The 18,823-nt window shown below is 37.7% G+C and overlaps 1 protein-coding gene across 2 annotated transcripts in view; it reads right to left on the bottom strand.

The window, feature by feature from the left end:
• Nucleotides 1-207: 207 nt before the first annotated feature.
• Nucleotides 208-18,823, bottom strand: part of TBX18 (T-box transcription factor 18) — a 60,560-nt gene continuing 41,944 nt past the window's right edge. For both annotated transcript variants that reach the window (XM_089661688.1, XM_089661689.1), the window contains exons 5-8: nucleotides 14,692-14,859; nucleotides 13,110-13,174; nucleotides 6,896-6,990; nucleotides 208-1,190 (exon numbers count right to left, since the gene is read on the bottom strand). In XM_089661688.1, the coding sequence (XP_089517814.1) occupies nucleotides 475-1,190; nucleotides 6,896-6,990; nucleotides 13,110-13,174; nucleotides 14,692-14,859 (1,044 nt within the window). In that variant the 3' untranslated portion in view covers nucleotides 208-474. The remainder of the gene's footprint in view (nucleotides 1,191-6,895; nucleotides 6,991-13,109; nucleotides 13,175-14,691; nucleotides 14,860-18,823) is intronic.

Below are 18,823 nucleotides of genomic sequence, written 5' to 3'. Positions count from 1 at the left end.
CTGACTATTTTACTATGCAGTCATAGCTAAATACACTATTTCTGTGTTTTACAGATCCATATCATTAATACCAAGCGATTCCCTAATATATAATTGATTACTCATTAGTAAACATGTCTTATTTTTAGTTGATTACATTAAATTACGTTTATAATTAATATCAGCATTGAGAAATGTACAAGTATAATAATGGGAGACTTAGAAGCCTTTGGCTATGTAAGTGGTTGTGCTTGGTTTGCTATTTATTCTGTGCATAGGCAAAATACAAGAAGTACAAAACATACAAAAAAGAACAATAAAATAGTTAATAGCAAGTTAGTGCATTTGTCTTTTTGTAATGTATATATATACATATCTACAGACAAAATTTAAAATGATTTAAAGTTCAGTTCTTAAAAGGTACTCTATTTACAAACAATATTAAAATTGAATAAAAAATCCTGAAAGGAACCCTTTTATATAAAGAATACATGGTCAAACCATATGTGCAGGTACTTGAGATGTTGATAGTGTGAGACTTCCTAAACCTCTGGAATCAAAGAAATTTTGCTGTCCAGCGCCACTAAGGAGATGAACCCCATCCACTGAAGGTAGAATTTGTCTGTCAGTCATGGTTCCACTTGGAGATGAGCCCAAAAAATTTCCCTGAGATGAGACAATTTTTTCAGGACTAGAAGCTAGTTTGGGAGACGTGGAAAAGTTATATCCATACAGTGCACATGGGCTGTGCAGCCGAAAGGCATTGTAAGAGCTTTGGTGCGGCTGTCCACTGCTGTATGCATTGCTCGTTGGTGAAGGCATAATATATTGGAGCTGAGGAGATATTCCTGAAATTTGCATAGATAAGCTTGTTTGAGGACATCCAAAGTTGTCACTGTCAGCTCCTGCCATAGACATATTTACTGCGGTGCTGCTTGCCATTCCAACGTAGGAAGGGGTTCTTGGGGTTGCAAAGGTTTCATTGGCTGGGTTGGTGAGTCTGTTATATGTTTCAGCAAGTGAAGTGCTGTATCTATTAAGTGCAAGGCCAGATCGACCACAGGCTGAATAATCTGCTGGATTTAGGCTGCAAAGCTGACTCGTGTTTGCTCCAAGGTGGAAAGCAGGAGAAGAACATGGAGAACCTGGCAAAAGATGTGGATGAGTGGCTGCAGCTCCAGATCCAGAGAGTAAAGAAGTGCCTGCATTTCCTAAAGAAAAAAAATATATTGTGATTAGTGCTATATATATATACAGTTTATACTGCATTTCCTAAAGAAACAAAAATATATTGTGATTAGTGCTATATATATATATATACAGTTTATACTGCATTTGCTAAAGAAACAAAAATATATTGTGATTTGTGCTAGATATATATATATATACAGTTTATATTGCATTTCCTAAAGAAACAAAATTATATTGTGATTAGTGCTAGATATATATACAGTTTATACTGCATGTCCTAAAGAAACAAAATTATATTGTGATTAGTGCTAGATATATATACCGTTTATACTGCATTTCCTAAAGAAACAAAAATATATTGTGATTTGTGCTAGATATATATATACAGTTTATACTGCATTTCCTAAAAAAAAGAAAATATATTGTGATTAGTGCTAGATATATATACAGTTTATACTGCATTTCCTAAAGAAACAAAATTATATTGTGATTAGTGCTAGATGTATCTACAGTTTATACTGCATTTCCTAAAGAAACACAATTATATTGTGATTAGTTCTAGATATATATACAGTTTATACTGCATTTCCTAAAGAAACAAAAATATATTGTGATTAGTGCTAGATATACATACAGTTTATACTGCATTTTCTAAAGAAAAAAATATATTGTGATTAGAGCTAGATATATATACAGTTTATACTGCATTTCCAAAGAAAAAAATATATTGTGATTAGTGCTAGATATATATATATACAGTATTTATATGTTTGCTACAGATGAACCACTTTTATATATCAATATTTTTTTTCTCCCTAAAATGCTATGTTATTAGTCTTGTAAGGACGGTAATTAAAAGTAATAATGGGGGAGAAATATTTTACTCTGATAACCAACACGTAATAGTGTAATGCTTTTATTAGCAAAAAATGGAATGTATACCAAATGTTAGTGAAAAATAGACTGCATAGTAGCCATCACCTCACCACAGACAACATAGTCTATACAACCTAAAAACAACAATAAAAGAGACGTCATAGCATGGCCATAGTACATAATGTGCTGAACTGACAACGACAATATTGTCTTCTGCCAAATTACAGCAAAAACATCAGGGTGCACCACCGGTATACACACTGTAAACCTAGTATATAGGTAGTTAAATAAAACCAGCTTGGTATGGATGGTAACAATATACTAAGATATATATGTATACACTCCAATCATAGTGAATAGGTAATAACAGTCCAAAAAATGGGATAAGTCACTTAACATATGCATATGCATGCATCATACATACTAGGGGGAGTACAACTGGGGGAATCAATGGTGGAGAAGGATCTGGGAGTTCTGGTAGATCACAAGCTTAATAATGGCATGCAATGACAAGCTGCGGTTTCTAAAGCGAGCAAAATCCTCTCTTGTATTAAAAGAGGTATTGACTCCACATAGAGAGATATTATATTACCCCTGTACAAATCATTAGTAACACCTCATCTGGAATATGCAGTTCAGTTTTGGGCACCAATTCACAAAAAGAACATTGGGGAACTGGAGAAAGTACAGAGAAGGGCAACCAAACTGATACGAGGCATGGAGGAGCTCAGCTATGAGGAAGGATTAGAGGAACTGAATTTATTCTCTCTTAAGAAGAGGAGATTAAGGGGGGATATGATCAACATGTATAAATACATCAGTGGTTCATATAGTGTAGAGCTATTCACCTTGAGGTCATCACAGAGGACAAGGGGGCACTCTTTACGTCTGGAGGAAAAGAAATTTAATCTCCGAACACAGAAAGGTTTCTTCACAGTGAGAGCTGTGAAAATGTGGAATAGACTCCCTCAAGAGTTGGTTCTGGCCAGCTCAGTGGATTGCTTTAAAAAAGGCCTGGATTTTTTTCTTAGATACACAGAATATAACTGGATACTAACATTTATAGGTAAAGTTGATCCAGGGAATATCCGATTGCCTCTCGGGGGATCAGGAAGGAATTTTTTTCCCAGCAGGAGCAAATTGGATCATGCTTTGCTGGGTTTTTTTGCCTTCCTCTGGATCAACTGTGGCTATAGGATTATAACTTTTTTTTTTATGGTTGAACTGGATAGACTTTTGTCTTTTTTCAGCCAGACTAACTATGTAACTATATGTAACAACTTGAATCCAGGCACCTGAGTCAGGGCTTGCAAAGTCAATAGAAGATAACGATGCAGATGGCGACACTATATGGCATAGGCATCAACCAGATAGAGAATCCCCTGCATAGCAGGTTGCTGGAGTAAATGTCAATAAGGAACTTCTATGGAAGTCATCCAATAAATGCTGTAAATGGATCCTTACTAGCTGTATAGGATAACTTGTAGAGTTGTTCACCCTATGTGAAAGTGCCGTGTCACACAGACATAAACAGGGTGTAGGAACTCACCACCTGCTGTAACCAATAGAAGACAAGTTCACCCTTGCTTGAATAGATAAAATCCTAGATGGGAATCCGTATGGTGGCCGCCAGAGTTGAGACTCCCATGGGTAGAGCCCTACCTCCAGATAAGTGCACCGTCAGTCCATGGTCTGCACTGGAGGAAGTTGCTGTGACTCCTCGTGTCATTTTATGATAGTGATATTCTGCCTATATCCTATTCTGATATGTCGTACATTAGGACATTAGGATATTATTAGGATTAGGATATTATGAGTCAGTGCAAATATGTTTTATAGCTTGGTAAGTTCCTTAGTATGCTTAAACTTGCATATATTAATGTATTTTATTATTCATTCAGTTTAAGTGAGAGTAATGCCTTCATTTTTAGATATAGGAGAATGCGTTAAGTATTAAAGTTCTGCAATCATAGTGGAATATTTTGCTTTTTTATATAGGTAATCCATTACAGAATGTGTTATTTCTTAAGAATGAATCATGAAAAATGTTTCAAATCAAGTCCATCTGTCTACAAGTTACCACCAAGTGTTCATCATTAAAGAGAATGCATACATTATTTAATATGTATTTTATTTCTGTATTTATTATGTCCAGACAGAAAACTAAAAGTATGATATTTGGTATATACAGTATATTAGGTAAGTTAGATAGATTGCATATTATTATTTCATATTTTGATTTTGTGAACTGGGAACATATCAAGTCTCATTCTCCCATGTTTGCTAGGCTCCACTTTAACATTCTGTTTAAAAAGCCTGCCGTTCGCCAGGCTTAAAGTATAACCAAAGGCAAAACAGTTTTTGAATTTTGGATAGAGTGCAGAGGGATAGGCGCACCTGTCTGTATATTACTGCCTTCTGTGTCCCCGTTAGGGAGATTTCCCCTCTCTATTTGTCCTGCAGACTGTTCTCACCGAAATGGGATACTAGTTCTGATGACCCTGGTGACACTTAACGATTCCCTCATTTTAGAGGGATTTCCTCTAACTTCCTGTTTTGGCTATGGGAAAGGAAGTAAGAAGAATTCTCCCCAACAGAAAACAAATGAGAAAGAAAAAAACTCACAGAGGTTATAATCCTTCCCTACTCTTTTCCAAAATGAAAAAAAGTTTTGCCTTTTGTTCTACTTTAATAGTTCAAGTTCAGATTAACACACATAAGAGAATGTGTCAGAACAGTAAATAATTTTTCTTCATCTTTCCCTGCCTGTTCTGCTTACACAGGGGCCATATGAAGATTCAATTACAGAGTTAGTCTGAAAGCTCCCCCTACGCATGGACTCCGGTGCCCTATTCAGCATATAAGCATATGGTTACTGCTTAAATCAGCTACTATTTTAAAGATTGGCAGTATGAAACTATGAACTAAATTCATTTATATATCCTTTTGCTGTATCATTGTGGTCCTAATGAAGGGGAAGTCTTTGGCTCCTGAAACGTGTTGGCTCCGTCCACTATTCTATCATACATTGGAATAAATGTGTATATAGATGAATAACTCATGGTATGGAGCTTCAATCTCAAAACATTTTAATTACATTTCAAACCAAGAAAATTGCTAATTATTTTGTGTGTAGGAACTGCCAGCCCAGAATTCACATATCCTGTTCAAACACTGCTGTAACAGCAACCCCAATAGGATAATCCTAGGGTTAAAGTGACACTTATCAATTTCCTTAAAAGAGAAGTATGGGTTAATAACAACAAAAAAATATTATACTCACATGGGTGGATGATCCGGCTCTAAGACTGAGAATTGAGCGATCAAAGACTGCTGATCGCTCAGTTCCCAGTGTTCCGTGAGCAGAAAGCTGGTAACTGTCAGCCGCTGGCCCTCTGCTCTGCCCCCTGTTCACTGCAGTGCTGGGCTGTGGAAGGGAAGGGAGCGCCTTGCTCAGGCTCTCAGTGGATTGCTAAGGCTTCTGGGTGGATCTTGACCGTATGGTCAGGATCTTTTCAGAGTCTGGACTAGCTCTATAAAATCAGCCTCTCTGCTGAAAATGGATCATAGGAATGCAGAACGAACTGCACTCTTGTGATCCCCAGGAGAAGTAGAGCCAAAAGAGCATTGGCTATACTTCTCCTTTAAGAATCATTCAAAAGACAAGTTTTGAAGCCAAAGTTTACAAGGACCAGAGGAGACTTTTGTTAAATTACTGACACAGTGCAGAATTTTACTGGCCTCCTGATGGCAGGTATGCTTAAGCATGGTTACAAAGAATGGCCTATTTAGGCCACCAGATGACTAAAGTGCAAGTCCAGATGGGGAAGATGCTGGTACAGGAGCCAGTTGTGTAGATAGAGAACTAATGGCTGTCCTTTAAATAGGAACCAAATAAATTAGTGTCTGAGAATAGTTCTCTATACTGTTTCAAACTTTCTTTTAAAAAAAAAGGTCAATAGTAGTCATAGCAGAGCCTCGCTGTGATTTGTTTTCTTGGAGTTATTTATGGTAATACGTATCCACTGTAACTGTAACTGTGACTTGAATTTAAAAACTTGCTTCAGTGTGCTCCACAACCCTGAGATATTCCTATAATGTAGAATTGTTTTGAACATTTAATGCACAGTTCTGTCGCTTTTAAGGAGATCATCACAGATGTTTATTGTCCACCAAATAGGATCCACAAAGTACCAACCACATGAATGCATGGTCACTTTCCCTACAGTGGTTTAGTATAAGTAAATGTAATCACTGTATTTACTTTATTACTAATAGTTAATATCTCTTGATATTAATAGCTATATTTACTGTACAAAACATACAGTAATTATAGTATGAAATAATAATAAATCAAAGACAATACATAAGTATAATTATTAGCATTTTATAACTGTGTATAACTTTTATAAGAATGGCTTTATTTGATTATACAAGCAACGTACTGCATCTGCAATCTTTAGCTTTTCAAACCACTGCTAGAACATAATTGTTTTGATTGATTGATTTAATTTTAGAAAGTCTCTATTTTGACATGCACTTATTTCAGGAAGAATAAAAAAGGCAAAAATTTTCACAGTCACCTATTTCTGTGACTACACTTAGACCAGACATTGGATATAGCATGCAGATATCACAATAAATGCAAAGTGGCATATATTATTTTATTCTAAGTTCTTCAAGCTTACACTTTTTGGCATTTCTAAAAATCATCATGAAACATACATTATAAATAAAGTATATACACTAAAAGTATCTATAACTATAAACTTTATATTATCTATTCTGCAATCAACATAATTCTGCTATATTCAGGTATTATATATTTACAAAATATAAGGATATTTACCCTGTTTTGGAATGCCAGGTATATCTTCAAATGTCAGAGTCCTCAAAGATGGTCTCCAAAATGCATATGATTCCACAAGGGCTTCTAAACCCATCCTACAAACATTTAAATTTCCAGTTATTATATTTCAAATATCATATTTGACAAAACACAAAGATGTAAAGAACTGCCACATTAAAATTTAAAAGCATTAAATATTTAGCTGACTGTACAAAGCTCACACTCCAAAACGATTCAGACATTTAATGTATTGTTTACCTGTAATTGATGCATTAGAAAACCTAGAAAAAGGTCATTTTCTCAAAAAAACTTTTTTTTTGCTAAAAACAAATTTCTTTAACTATTTTACTGTAAGTGATTTGTTTTTATTTAATGCTAGTTTGAGAACTTACTCATAACCATCAAACAGTATTATGCCAAGATTTTTTTTTAGATCACAGATATTCTACAGGCAACAGCTATAAAGTGTTTATTAGCCAAACCCGGGCAAAAAAAAAATTCCTTTATTTTCGGCAGTAACCTAGACTTTTCACTTCTAGTTAAAAAGGAGATTAAAAGGTACCTCCTGGAGAAGTATAGGCTGGGTGATAATTTATACAAGATGCCTTCCAACAATTTCCACATTTTATCACCAATTTAATTTATACAATCAAGTGGCCACATATATTTAATGAAATACTTACAATTATTTACAGGGTAGAAATTGTTTTGCCTTCCTGATTTAACATTTTATAGGGTCAAACTCAAACTTTAGCAAAAGAATGGAACTTTATTCTCACCACATAAATTTGCTTTCACTTTGCTAATATTCTCCAGGATATCTTTTAACGGCTTAAGCTGCTGATATCTATTAAATAAACCCTGCTATTATATACGTCTTTAAAGGGGCTGAAATTCTACATATATAAAAAAATGTATTATACTTCAAATGACTGTTTAACTGGCAAAATGTTAAGATTTTGAACAACTAAATCAATTAAATTGTATTGTATTGTATAACATTTGATTATTTCCTTTCTTTTTAAAACAGTGTCACATTTTGACTTTTCCCATAATGAGCCTTTCCAGCTTTAGAAATGGAGACAATGGGGTTGTTTTATGAGACGTGTAGAGACTTAGCAAATTGTATATTCATTTGGAAAGAAAATGTGATGATTTGGAAAATCAACTCCTATTTAGATACAGTATATTATAATTATAAATGTATACAGCTTTACCACTAGAAACTATATGTTTCACTTTAGATCACCTTTAAGAGGCTGGTAAACTTTTTAGAGGGATGAATAATTGAAATAACATTTTGTATGTATTTTGCATTTGATGATTTTGACAAAACTTGTAACTTATAGTGGTAGTATTAAAAGTTATCTTCTCCAAACAACAAAGCATTTGAGCATACTACTTTGTATTTATTAGATTGGGCACTAGTTTTTATCATTGCAGAACAAATATACCCTGAAAGCAGCTATGTCAAACAATTAAGTTGGCCTTACACTATTTGAATTATGGCCGATTCGGAGAAACCCAACATAACTCTAACAGTGGGTGGCCCTGCCGCCTTGACAAAATCTGATTACTCAATTGACTTTTGTCGAAGGAGCAGGACCAAAAATCATTAGCCAAACAGCACCTGCAGCCAATCATCTGCAGGTACTCTTTGAGTATTTTGAGAGCCAGTGCTAGAGGCTGTCAAAATACAATAGCCCATCAGTGGGATCCATCTGTCCACACCATTTGTGTAGATATAGGAATCTGTGAAATGTCTTTCATTCAGCCTATTAGCATATGGTCAGCTTTTTCCAGTGTATCCAGGCACAGGAGTAGTATTGTGAACTTCAACTCACTAGGACTTATTTACTAAGGGAGTAAAAGCCTGCTCACTTAGCAACCTGAGTATATACTGAGCTTGGTTAGTAAGATCAATCTGTATTCACTTCAATCATATAACTATATGCAAGTAAAAATCCTGTTTTTTTCAATGTTTATAATATATTTTATATTTGTTTATATTATTAGATAAAAAAAGGGGTCAGAGCTTTACCTTATTCACTTTATTATTAAAATTATTGTTCACTTATGTTATGCTTTTTTGTTCTAAAATAATTAAAAAAACATTTTGAAATAGCTTTTTAAGTAAAATAAAATAAAAAGTGTGCAAAAATAAATAACCCTTTCCTTAAAGGGGAACATTTTCCTTAAAGGGGAGTTACTGAAGAGTTTTTGGCAGTTTTTATTTTACATATTTTCTCAAGTTTATAAAGAATCAGTCATATTATTATTGTTTGTATTTTTAAACAAAAATGTAATACAAATATTTTAATATTTAATATATCTAAAATATATTTACTAGGAGGGAGAGGAGTGTCCATCTGATAGGATATTCAGGTGTTTATGTGTAATTTAGTCTTCTGCCACTGATCTATTCATAACATGGGCTACTCATAACACAGAGATAAAATAGCTTACTGAAGAGCTGCAGAGTAGCTTTAAGTGTGCCACCTGCTGCATACAAGTGGTAAAGATGACATATTTATAAAAAAAATTCACATTGAACTGGCAAAAAAAAATGGATTACAAAAAAGTACATGTTATTTTTTTAATCCAGAACATTATAAAGAAAATATATTAAAAAACACTATACATTCCCTTTAATCTATTTATTGGAAAATGGTGTGCTTCAGGAATTAATTCTGTTTTCAAGTCTATTTCTTTGTAGTCCAGAGACTGTAATATCTGTGAAGTAAGGTCCCAAGGTCTTAAAGTAGACTAATTCTGAGCTGTGATTAAATCACCTCTTAAACTAAACCAGATTTTAGCCTGTCACCCTTCTTGTAGATCAAACAAAAGAAATGAGCTAGAGGGAGAAAACATTCCTTTTTGTAAAAGAATAAATACTTTTTTTCTCAGTGGAAGTAAGAGCAATAAAGAGACAAAGCAAGCCATTTCCTAACAGGAACACATACACGCTAATATTTAATCCTGCCCTCCATGTTGCAATGACAATGGTTCATTCATTGCTTAAATAAATGTACAAAATATATAAATTGTGTTTTATTGTTATAAATATTATTTCTTTGATACAAGAGTTAAATAGAGCATGAGTAAACATTTATGTGAACATGTACACATAGACAGTAGCTTGAACTTAGCTAAGTGCTAGGATCTAGGAGTAACCAGCCAGGTTAAAGAGTATTCATTTTTCTGTTAATATTTCATGTAATCTTACCCACTGCTAAATTTAAACATGGGTAGTAAAATCGATGTAACACATTTATTTTTAGTAAATTATGTTCTAAACCAGGGGTATCCAACCTGTGGCCCATGGGCTACATGCAGCCCAAGATGGATATAAATGTGGCCCAACACAAAATTGTAAACTTACTTAAAGTAAACTTACTTACTTAAAGTAGTAAACCACAACTTGAAAAAAAAACCCCAAAAAATCCCTGCAAGGTAAAGTCAAAATGTGCTAATATGCATTGCTTGATCGGGTATGCCGTTCCTTCAAAGTTCATATGCTGCCTGTCAAATAGAGCGAATATCTCCGAAACGGTGCATGTTTACCAGATATTCATTTTACCTACAGGTAAGCTTTATTATACGCTTACCTGTAGGCAAGAGATACAAAAGTGGGTTTATTTCCACTTTAAAATATTGGTTTTTGGGAAATTTTTGTGAAAATGCAAACACATGTGGCCAGGGACTCCCTTTGAGTGTGCACTCCTTTTCTGGTCTGCCAGGCTGCATGCTTAGATAAGGGCCTGCTATGAATTTTTAGGGAGGACCTCATGCATTTTTTGTTATTTTTGTGTGGAGTTTGCCCCTAAAATTAATACCAGATCCTAAGGAACTAGTATAGAATTTGAGGAGGCCTAACACCTTTTTGAGAGGGGGATGGCCCCCTTAAAATTCATAACAAACCTGAAGGGTCTCTTATGAATTATGGAGAAACCCACATGCCTACCTCTGGATCCTTTGCTTACATAGCCACAGATTTCTGGTCATTTAATTGAATGGGGCTGGTGATGTCACCAGTTGTTAGGGACTCGGCGGTGCCTGCCCCTGCCAGCATACTTGACAACTACTGACAGCACTAAACAAACTTTTGGGTACATAGGGGTGAATTTATTTTACCCAGAGCTTAGTGAATGAGGTAAAGCTCAGTCGAGTCCCATCATCCTGTCATGTATAAGCAAAACTTAGTTTTTCTTTATTTTCCTTGCACATGACTGGATATTCTTTGCAAAGTTAAATTTCACTTCATTCATTAAGCTCTGGAGACAATTCCCTTGCAAAGTGAACAGCCTATTATACAATAGTATCTATGCAACACCAGGACATTGTTCACCTAGGATGGAGACTGTTCCATGTAGCTGGCCTGATGCTGTGTTTTTATTAGAAGGTCTTCATTTTTAGTATACTTTTAATGGTGGATTTATGATATTATTCAATGAATTATGCAAGAAAAAGTCTAAATAACCCAGAATGATACAAGATTCCTGGTGCTTTTTATGGATTCTGCACTTTGTATTTTGTGCCTTGCTCTCTGTAAAACGAATAATTCTATTGGACATTTATAATGTTCTTTGTGTATGAGAAGAGGTTTAATTTAATAGAGAATCAGATTATTGTACCATTATTATTTCAACAGTGAGGGCAAGTCTAGGTAGATACTGATCATAGTAAGGGCACACAGAACGTTTTTAAACCTGGATCTGTAAAATCCATGACTGTATTCCTTGTCTTCTGTGATATTACACAAAAGTCAAAGTTGTTTCTTTTTTTGCGTTCTTTTAAACTATCCCCCCCCCCCCCACAGCACACACACACACATGCACCCCAATGTCAGTCACACAAACAAATGCCATCAGATCATGTCAGTCACAAGGCCTTTGATAGAAGCCTTTGCAGCCTTGAAGCAAATTCACCAATTCCCTAGCTCTGGAAAATAATTCCCTGTTCCTCTTCAGGACAGACAAAGAGATTAATGTACAACATTCATTTATATGGCAAACTTTCTGATCACTGCCATACCCCATACCAGCATCCTGATCACTGCCATACCCCATACCAGCATCCTGATCACCGCCATGCCCCATACCAACATCCTGACCACTGCCATACGTCATACCAGCATCCAGCATTTTAGGGTCTCAACTGATCAATTTGAGACTATAACTTTCACATAGACTAAATAATATACACAGTTTTGGGTTATTTTGACCTAAATGTATGAAGAAAGATTATTTATTTGCAAAACTTTAGAACAAAAACCAAAAAAGGGTTTTTTTTACATTTTCAGTCTTTTTTCATTTATATAGCAAACAATAAGTGGTGATCAAATGCCAACAAAAGAAAGTTCTATTTGTGTGTAAAAAATTATAAAGATTTTATATGGATGCAGTGTTGCATGACTGTGCAATTGTCATTCAAAGACAGCGCTGAAAGCTGAAAATTGGCCTGAACTGGAAGGGGGTGAAAGTGTTTGGACTTGAAGTGGTTAAAGGAAAAGTATAGTGCATTAATCACCCAATTTTTTAAACAATAATTATAACCTTTACCTAAAGGTTTTGTTTTATGCTATTTCAAAGCCATCACTTAGGGGTAATATTAAAGCAGTCAATGTGACATTTACCAAACATTTTGTGGCAGACAAATCAATCACTGTAATTTAAAACACATACATCAGGAACACAGACATTCAACTACAGTGAATGTATGGTGAATGCCACATCTCTGACATATAAAGAGTGGGGTTCATTTACAAGGAGTAAAAGAAGTATAGACTGTTAAGTTAGCAGTGTTAACATTGGTAAAAAAAAAATAATAATAATCCTGTGTTTACTTTGCATACCCAATCAAGTGCTAACAAAAATCCTTGATTGGGTATTTGGGTACACGTTCACCTTATTTACCAACATTCCCTTTGCAAAGTGAACAACCTTTACTCCTTTAGTAATCAGACCTGAACAGTTGCCTTGACATTAAAAGAAAGAAAAAGTGTCATACAATTGTGCAGCAATGCAAACCAATATCAGAAATCGCAGACATAGCAACATCCATTTAAAAGGATGCAATTTATGCATAGAAACAAGTTGTTAACAAACCATATTTTTTCTTATTGAAATTTACTCAGCACAGTGTAAAACTCACATAAAAGAGTCTTAGTAAATGTTTTACCTCTTGTTAATTTATCAGAAAGAAAAACACTTACCTGTTTCGCCCTGAATCTCTGAATCCCTTTGCAAAAGGATTCCTGTCAATTTTCAATCGTGTTATCTGAAAAAATGTACAGAAAAAGTGATTAAGACAGGTTATAAAAATAACAGTAAACCACGTGAACCTTTAAAATCTTAGGCAAACTAATAATATAAAATGCATTTTAAGAGTCTCTTTTCTTAAATATTACTATAAAAGGTATTTACAAGTAATCTTACTTATACATTTTATTAATTAAAAGGAAAAAAATTTCTAAACTACATACATCTATTTCTTTGTTTATGGCTTCTCTTTTAGAATATCTCTCTGCATCAGTCTTCAATATCATCATATATCACGACAGTAAGTTAATTTAATTAATTAATTAATTAATAAAAGTGACAAGTGACTATTAATAATCGGTAGGCAATTAATGACCAAAGAATTATGGCTAATGTGTGAGCAAAAAAGAGCCTCTGCATCCTTCAAGGAACTTGTCAGGACAAAAAAAGGGAGAGCTTCTGTTGTTGATTTGCTTCTAAAGTTGAATGCTCCATGGCTGTCATTCTTATCCTTGATTCATTACTTAGTGAATCCCTCACCAGTAGAATGCATGTGCATATCAGGTGTCACAGCGTGCTACCTCCAGATTAGAGGCTCACCAAGTAAAAGAAGGATGAGGGTGACAAATTCAAAATATGCACCTTCAAAAACAAGCTAGCAATTTTGCCTGCCATAATTCTGCCCTTTACAGAGGTCCATGGTGAAGTTATTGCCCTAAAAAATATTGTCCTAGTGAATGATGAAACAGTATAAAAGAAGAATGACAATACCATTTCATAAAGTCATAAAGTCAATTTCAGGCACTACAGGCACGACTACCCTACTCTGATTTATCAAACAAATTAACATTATGTGCATATGCATATATGCACATAATGGGAAATACACCCAGGCAGGTGTAACTGTCTTTTTTCAAGAGTATAGTCCCTGCCTAAACTGTGAAAAGAGATTGCAAAACCAAACAAAATCATGTAAAACTATTTTTTTTATTCTTACAATAAAATGATCATGTAATAATTTTTAATAAATTAGTTCTTATTAATTTAGTTTCTTTTAGTTCAAATATAATTTGCTGTATATATTTCCAAAACTTTTTATAAAAATATTAACATTTTTTAAAAATGATTGTAACACAAAAAAACAACAATAAATGCATATAGGCTGATTTACTAAAGGAATTGAGAGTCTTCATTTAAAACTGTGAATATTTACTTCAAGAATCCAATTGTGAAAATATGTACACATTTTGAGTGAAGAATCTGAACTCCTTTAGTAAATCAGCCTTAATATCTAATTCAATGTTTGTACTGAGCACAGGTTGACTAGCCTGACATATTTTCTGCAATTCCTGACAACCTGGAAATATCCCTATCATATTTCACAAAAGCAACCGTCTGTTTTTTTTCAATTCAAATTAAACAAATTTTGCATTCAGATTCTATAAGTTTCCATATATTAGATTTTACATTTAAAGGTCTGATTTTTATTTCCTCTCTGTTATCCAGTTGCTAGTAATGAAAATTTTAAAAGAGTACCTGTTGATTCTGGTATGCTGTTACAGTAGTGAAAATGGTTTCAGGGAATGTGAATGCCTTCTCCCCTTCTCCTGCTGGAATTGGTTTTACTGGAGATAGTTCATCTCCGCAGTCTTTCCGAATCACATGGACACGTGGCTGATATTTGTGCATTGAATGAAGAATTATCTGTGAAAAATAGCATTGGTTTGTTTTACTTTGGAACTTTTTCATCATTTTTTTCACTTCTAACAATTATTTTTACCCCAATAAATCAAATATGTTAATGAAATGATGTGACCAAAAGTTAATCATTAATTATAAATTAGTTACATATTTTAGCCTGTAATAATATTTTACTCAGTACTAAATAATTTTCTGATCCTAATTATTCACAGTTGAATAACCATCAAGAGTGAGTTTAAAATTGTGGTTTGGTTTTCATCCTGCAACTTCAAAAGCTAATACTAACTTATTTCATTGCTGATGACTTCAAAATCGTCATGGAAGGCATGAATAATCAAGAACAAACTGTGATGAAAATGGTACTTTGACCATTCCCAAATCCTATTGATGTAGCTGCCGATGTGCCTTAACTTTTCATAGGAACAATATGCGCTCTTGCTTTCAGTAATGGGGAAAATAGTCACTTGTTTCCAATTATGCAAAAGTTACAAAAATCTTTCATCACAGCAAAACGTACATGGTTACAGTGACAGACTTCAATCAGCTAAATGACATTCCAACTGTGAAATACTGTACATAATAATTAAAAAAAAAAACAAGTGGGTTATTTAGATGAGTAAATTATTCAGATTGGGGTTGAATTACAGAATAACAGAATAGTCTTTCGTCAGTTTTATTTTTATTGTTTTTCTTTTTTTACTTATAATTAGAGATGAGCGAAGAAATGAAAAATTCGATTCGACTGATTCGGCGAATTCGTGGACAATATTCGATTCGAGTCGAATAAATTCGCTGTGAATTTAACTTAAAAAAGGGTGTTTCTAGGCTTCAGAGAGACTTAATATTAGTGCAGAACACTGTACCTTTAATTTAAATGCCCTTGGAGTCTGCTGGGGAAGAGAAATAATACTGTCAGTCAGTATGACATGCAGATGAGTGCCGTCGATCTTAGAATCACCGCACACTTCACTCATTTGGGCAGTCACGGGGCCAAAACCAGAGTGTGGAGCCACAGTGTGGCGGTGGAGGCAGCAGCAATGGGAGGCCATACAGCACCCTATGACAAAAATGGAAACCACCAGCAGTGTGAGGAGACCTGAAAGTGGCACATGGCAGAGTGTGGCGATAGAGACAGCAGCAATGGGAGGCCGTACAGGGACCCATGACACACTCTGGACCTGGCAGCAGCATGAGGAGGCGGTACAGGGGCCCATGACAGATTACGGGCCTGGCAGCAGCATGAGGAGTCGGTACAGGGGCCCATGGCAGATTACGGGCCTGGCAGCAGCAATGGGAGGCCGTACAGGGACCCATGACACACTCTGGACCTGGCAGCAGCATGGGGAGGCGGTACAGGGGCCCATGACAGATTACGGGCCTGGCAGCAGCATGAGGAGTCGGTACGGGGGCCCATGACACACTCTGGACCTGGCAGCAGCATGAGGAGGCGGTACAGGGGCGCATGACAGATTACGAGCCTGGCAGCAGCAACTTGGACAGGAGGACGTTCAGCTTCTGCACCGTCGGGTGCGTGCTCGCAAACTGTTGTCTCTTGGAAACGGATTCCAAGAAAGACTGCTGACGGAATCCGTGAAGAGGAGTAGCAGGAGAAGGAGCATCTGAACGAGCGGAATATGCCAACAAGCGACAACAGTGGCCCATGACAGATTATGGGCCTGGCAGCAGCATGAGGAGTCGGTACGGGGGCCCATGGCAGATTACGGGCCTGGCAGCAGCTATGGGAGGCCCGTAATCTGCCAGCACCCTATGACAAAAAATGGAACCCACCAGCAGTGTGAGGAGACCTGAAAGTGGCACATGGCAGAGTGTGGCGATGGAGACAGCAGCAATGGGAGGCCGTACAGGGACCCATGAGAGACTCTGGACCTGGCAGCAGCATGAGGAGGCGGTATAGGGGCCCATGGCAGATTAGGGGCCTGGCAGCAGCTATGGGAGGCCCGTAATCTGCCAGCACCCTATGACAAAAAATGGAACACACCAGCAGTGTGAGGAGACCTGAAAGTGGCACATGGCAGAGTGTGGCGATGGAGGCAGCAGCAATGGGAGGCCGTACAGGGACCCATGAGAGACTCTGGACTTGGCAGCAGCATGAGGAGGCGGTATAGGGGCCCATGGCAGATTAGGGGCCTGGCAGCAGCTATGGGAGGCCCGTAATCTGCCAGCACCCTATGACAAAAAATGGAACACACCAGCAGTGTGAGGAGACCTGAAAGTGGCACATGTTTGGGGCATGATTCATGGCGGATTTAGTCAGTTGTGTCAGGAACTGGTGGTTTGAAATCCAGACTAATCCACGCCTGATTCATTTTCACAAACGTGAGTCTCTCCACACTTTGGGTGGACAGTCGTGTCCTCCGCGGAGTTGCAATACCTCCTGCCGCACTAAACACGCGCTCCGATGCCACGCTACTGGCCGGGCATGACAGCCTTTCAAGGGCAAATTCAGCTAGTTGGGGCCAAAGGTCAAGTTTCGTTGCCCAGTAGTCAAGGGGATTGTCTACCTCGGTTGGCAGGGTGCTGTCCAAGTAGGCCTAAGCCTGTTGTTTGAGGTCCTGCTCCAGGTCCACCTGATGCTGCTGCTGCTGCTGCGGCTGGTTAGTAGTTTCCTCACTGCGCTGGTGAAGAAAGCTACTCATCATCGACTGCAGACTGAGGCAGCCGCTGCTGGTGGAGCTGCCACTGCTCCTACCACCCCACCCCTCCCCTGCTGCCATGGCAGCGGAACACGAGCGCACAGGGCCCACAGTGTCTGAGGATGGACGTTGGCGCAGACAGGCAGAGACCAGCTGACTACATAGGTGTTTTTTATAGTACGTTATTTTGGCCTCCCTCTCAGCAGGTGTGAAAAAGGCCACCATTTTTGAACGGTAGCGAGGGTCCAACAAGGTGGACAGCCAAAAGTCATCCCTCTGTCTGATGGTTATTATTCGGCTGTCGCTACGCAAGCAACCGAGCATGCTATGGGCCATTTGTGCCAAGGAATGCGAGGGACTCCCTGCCTCCATCTCCACAGCATACTGCCACGGTGCGTCTAGGTCCTCTGTCTCCTCTTCCTCCTCCTCTACCAGATGCTCCTGCTCCTCCACTCCTGTCCGCTGAGTGGAAAAACCACCCATTTCACTCAATAATTCCTGAGCACCAATGTCCTCCTCTACCTCCTCCTCTTCTTCCAGTCCTGCCCCCACAGGGGCCATGTGGCGTTGAGATCTGTGCGCCACGTCTACCGCACCCTGACCAGCCATTGTTAACAGCATTTGTTCCAGGACGTGCAACAGAGGAATGACGTCGTTCATCCCATAGTCCTGCCGACTCACGAATAGCGTGGCCTCCTCAAAGGGCCTGAGCAAGCGCAGGTGTCACGCATGAGCTGCCAATGGCTGACATCTAAGTTACACAGGGAGTACCTTTATCTGCTTTTAACATCAGGAAATCTGTGATGGCCTTTTGCTGTTCGTAAAGGCGGTCTAACATATGTAGGGTTGAATTCCACCTTGTTGCAACGTCACAGCATGAGGAGTCGGTATAGGGGCCCATGGCAGATTAGGGGCCTGGCAGCAGTTATGGGAGGCCCATAATCTGCCAGCACCCTATGACAAAAAATGGAACACACCAGCAGTGTGAGGAGACCTGAAAGTGGCACATGGCAGAGTGTGGCGATGGAGACAGCAGCAATGGGAGGCCGTACAGGGACCCATGAGAGACTCTGGACCTGGCAGCAGCATGAGGAGGCGGTATATAGGGGCCTACGGCAGATTAGGGGCCTGGCAGCAGCTATAGGAGGCCCGTAATCTGCCAGCACCCTATGTCAAAAAATTCAACACACCAGCAGTGTGTGAGGAGACCTGAAAGTGGCACATGGCAGAGTGTGGCGATGGAGACAGCAGCAATGGGAGGCCGTACAGGGACCCATGACAGACTCTGGACTTGGCAGCAGCATGAGGAGGCG

This window comes from Staurois parvus, unplaced genomic scaffold, assembly GCF_062004578.1.
Source record: "Staurois parvus isolate SC_StPar_1 unplaced genomic scaffold, SC_StPar_1.0 ptg001370l, whole genome shotgun sequence".
In the NCBI taxonomy this organism is placed as follows: domain Eukaryota; kingdom Metazoa; phylum Chordata; class Amphibia; order Anura; family Ranidae; genus Staurois; species Staurois parvus.
This window is presented reverse-complemented; position numbering and strand designations above follow the sequence as displayed.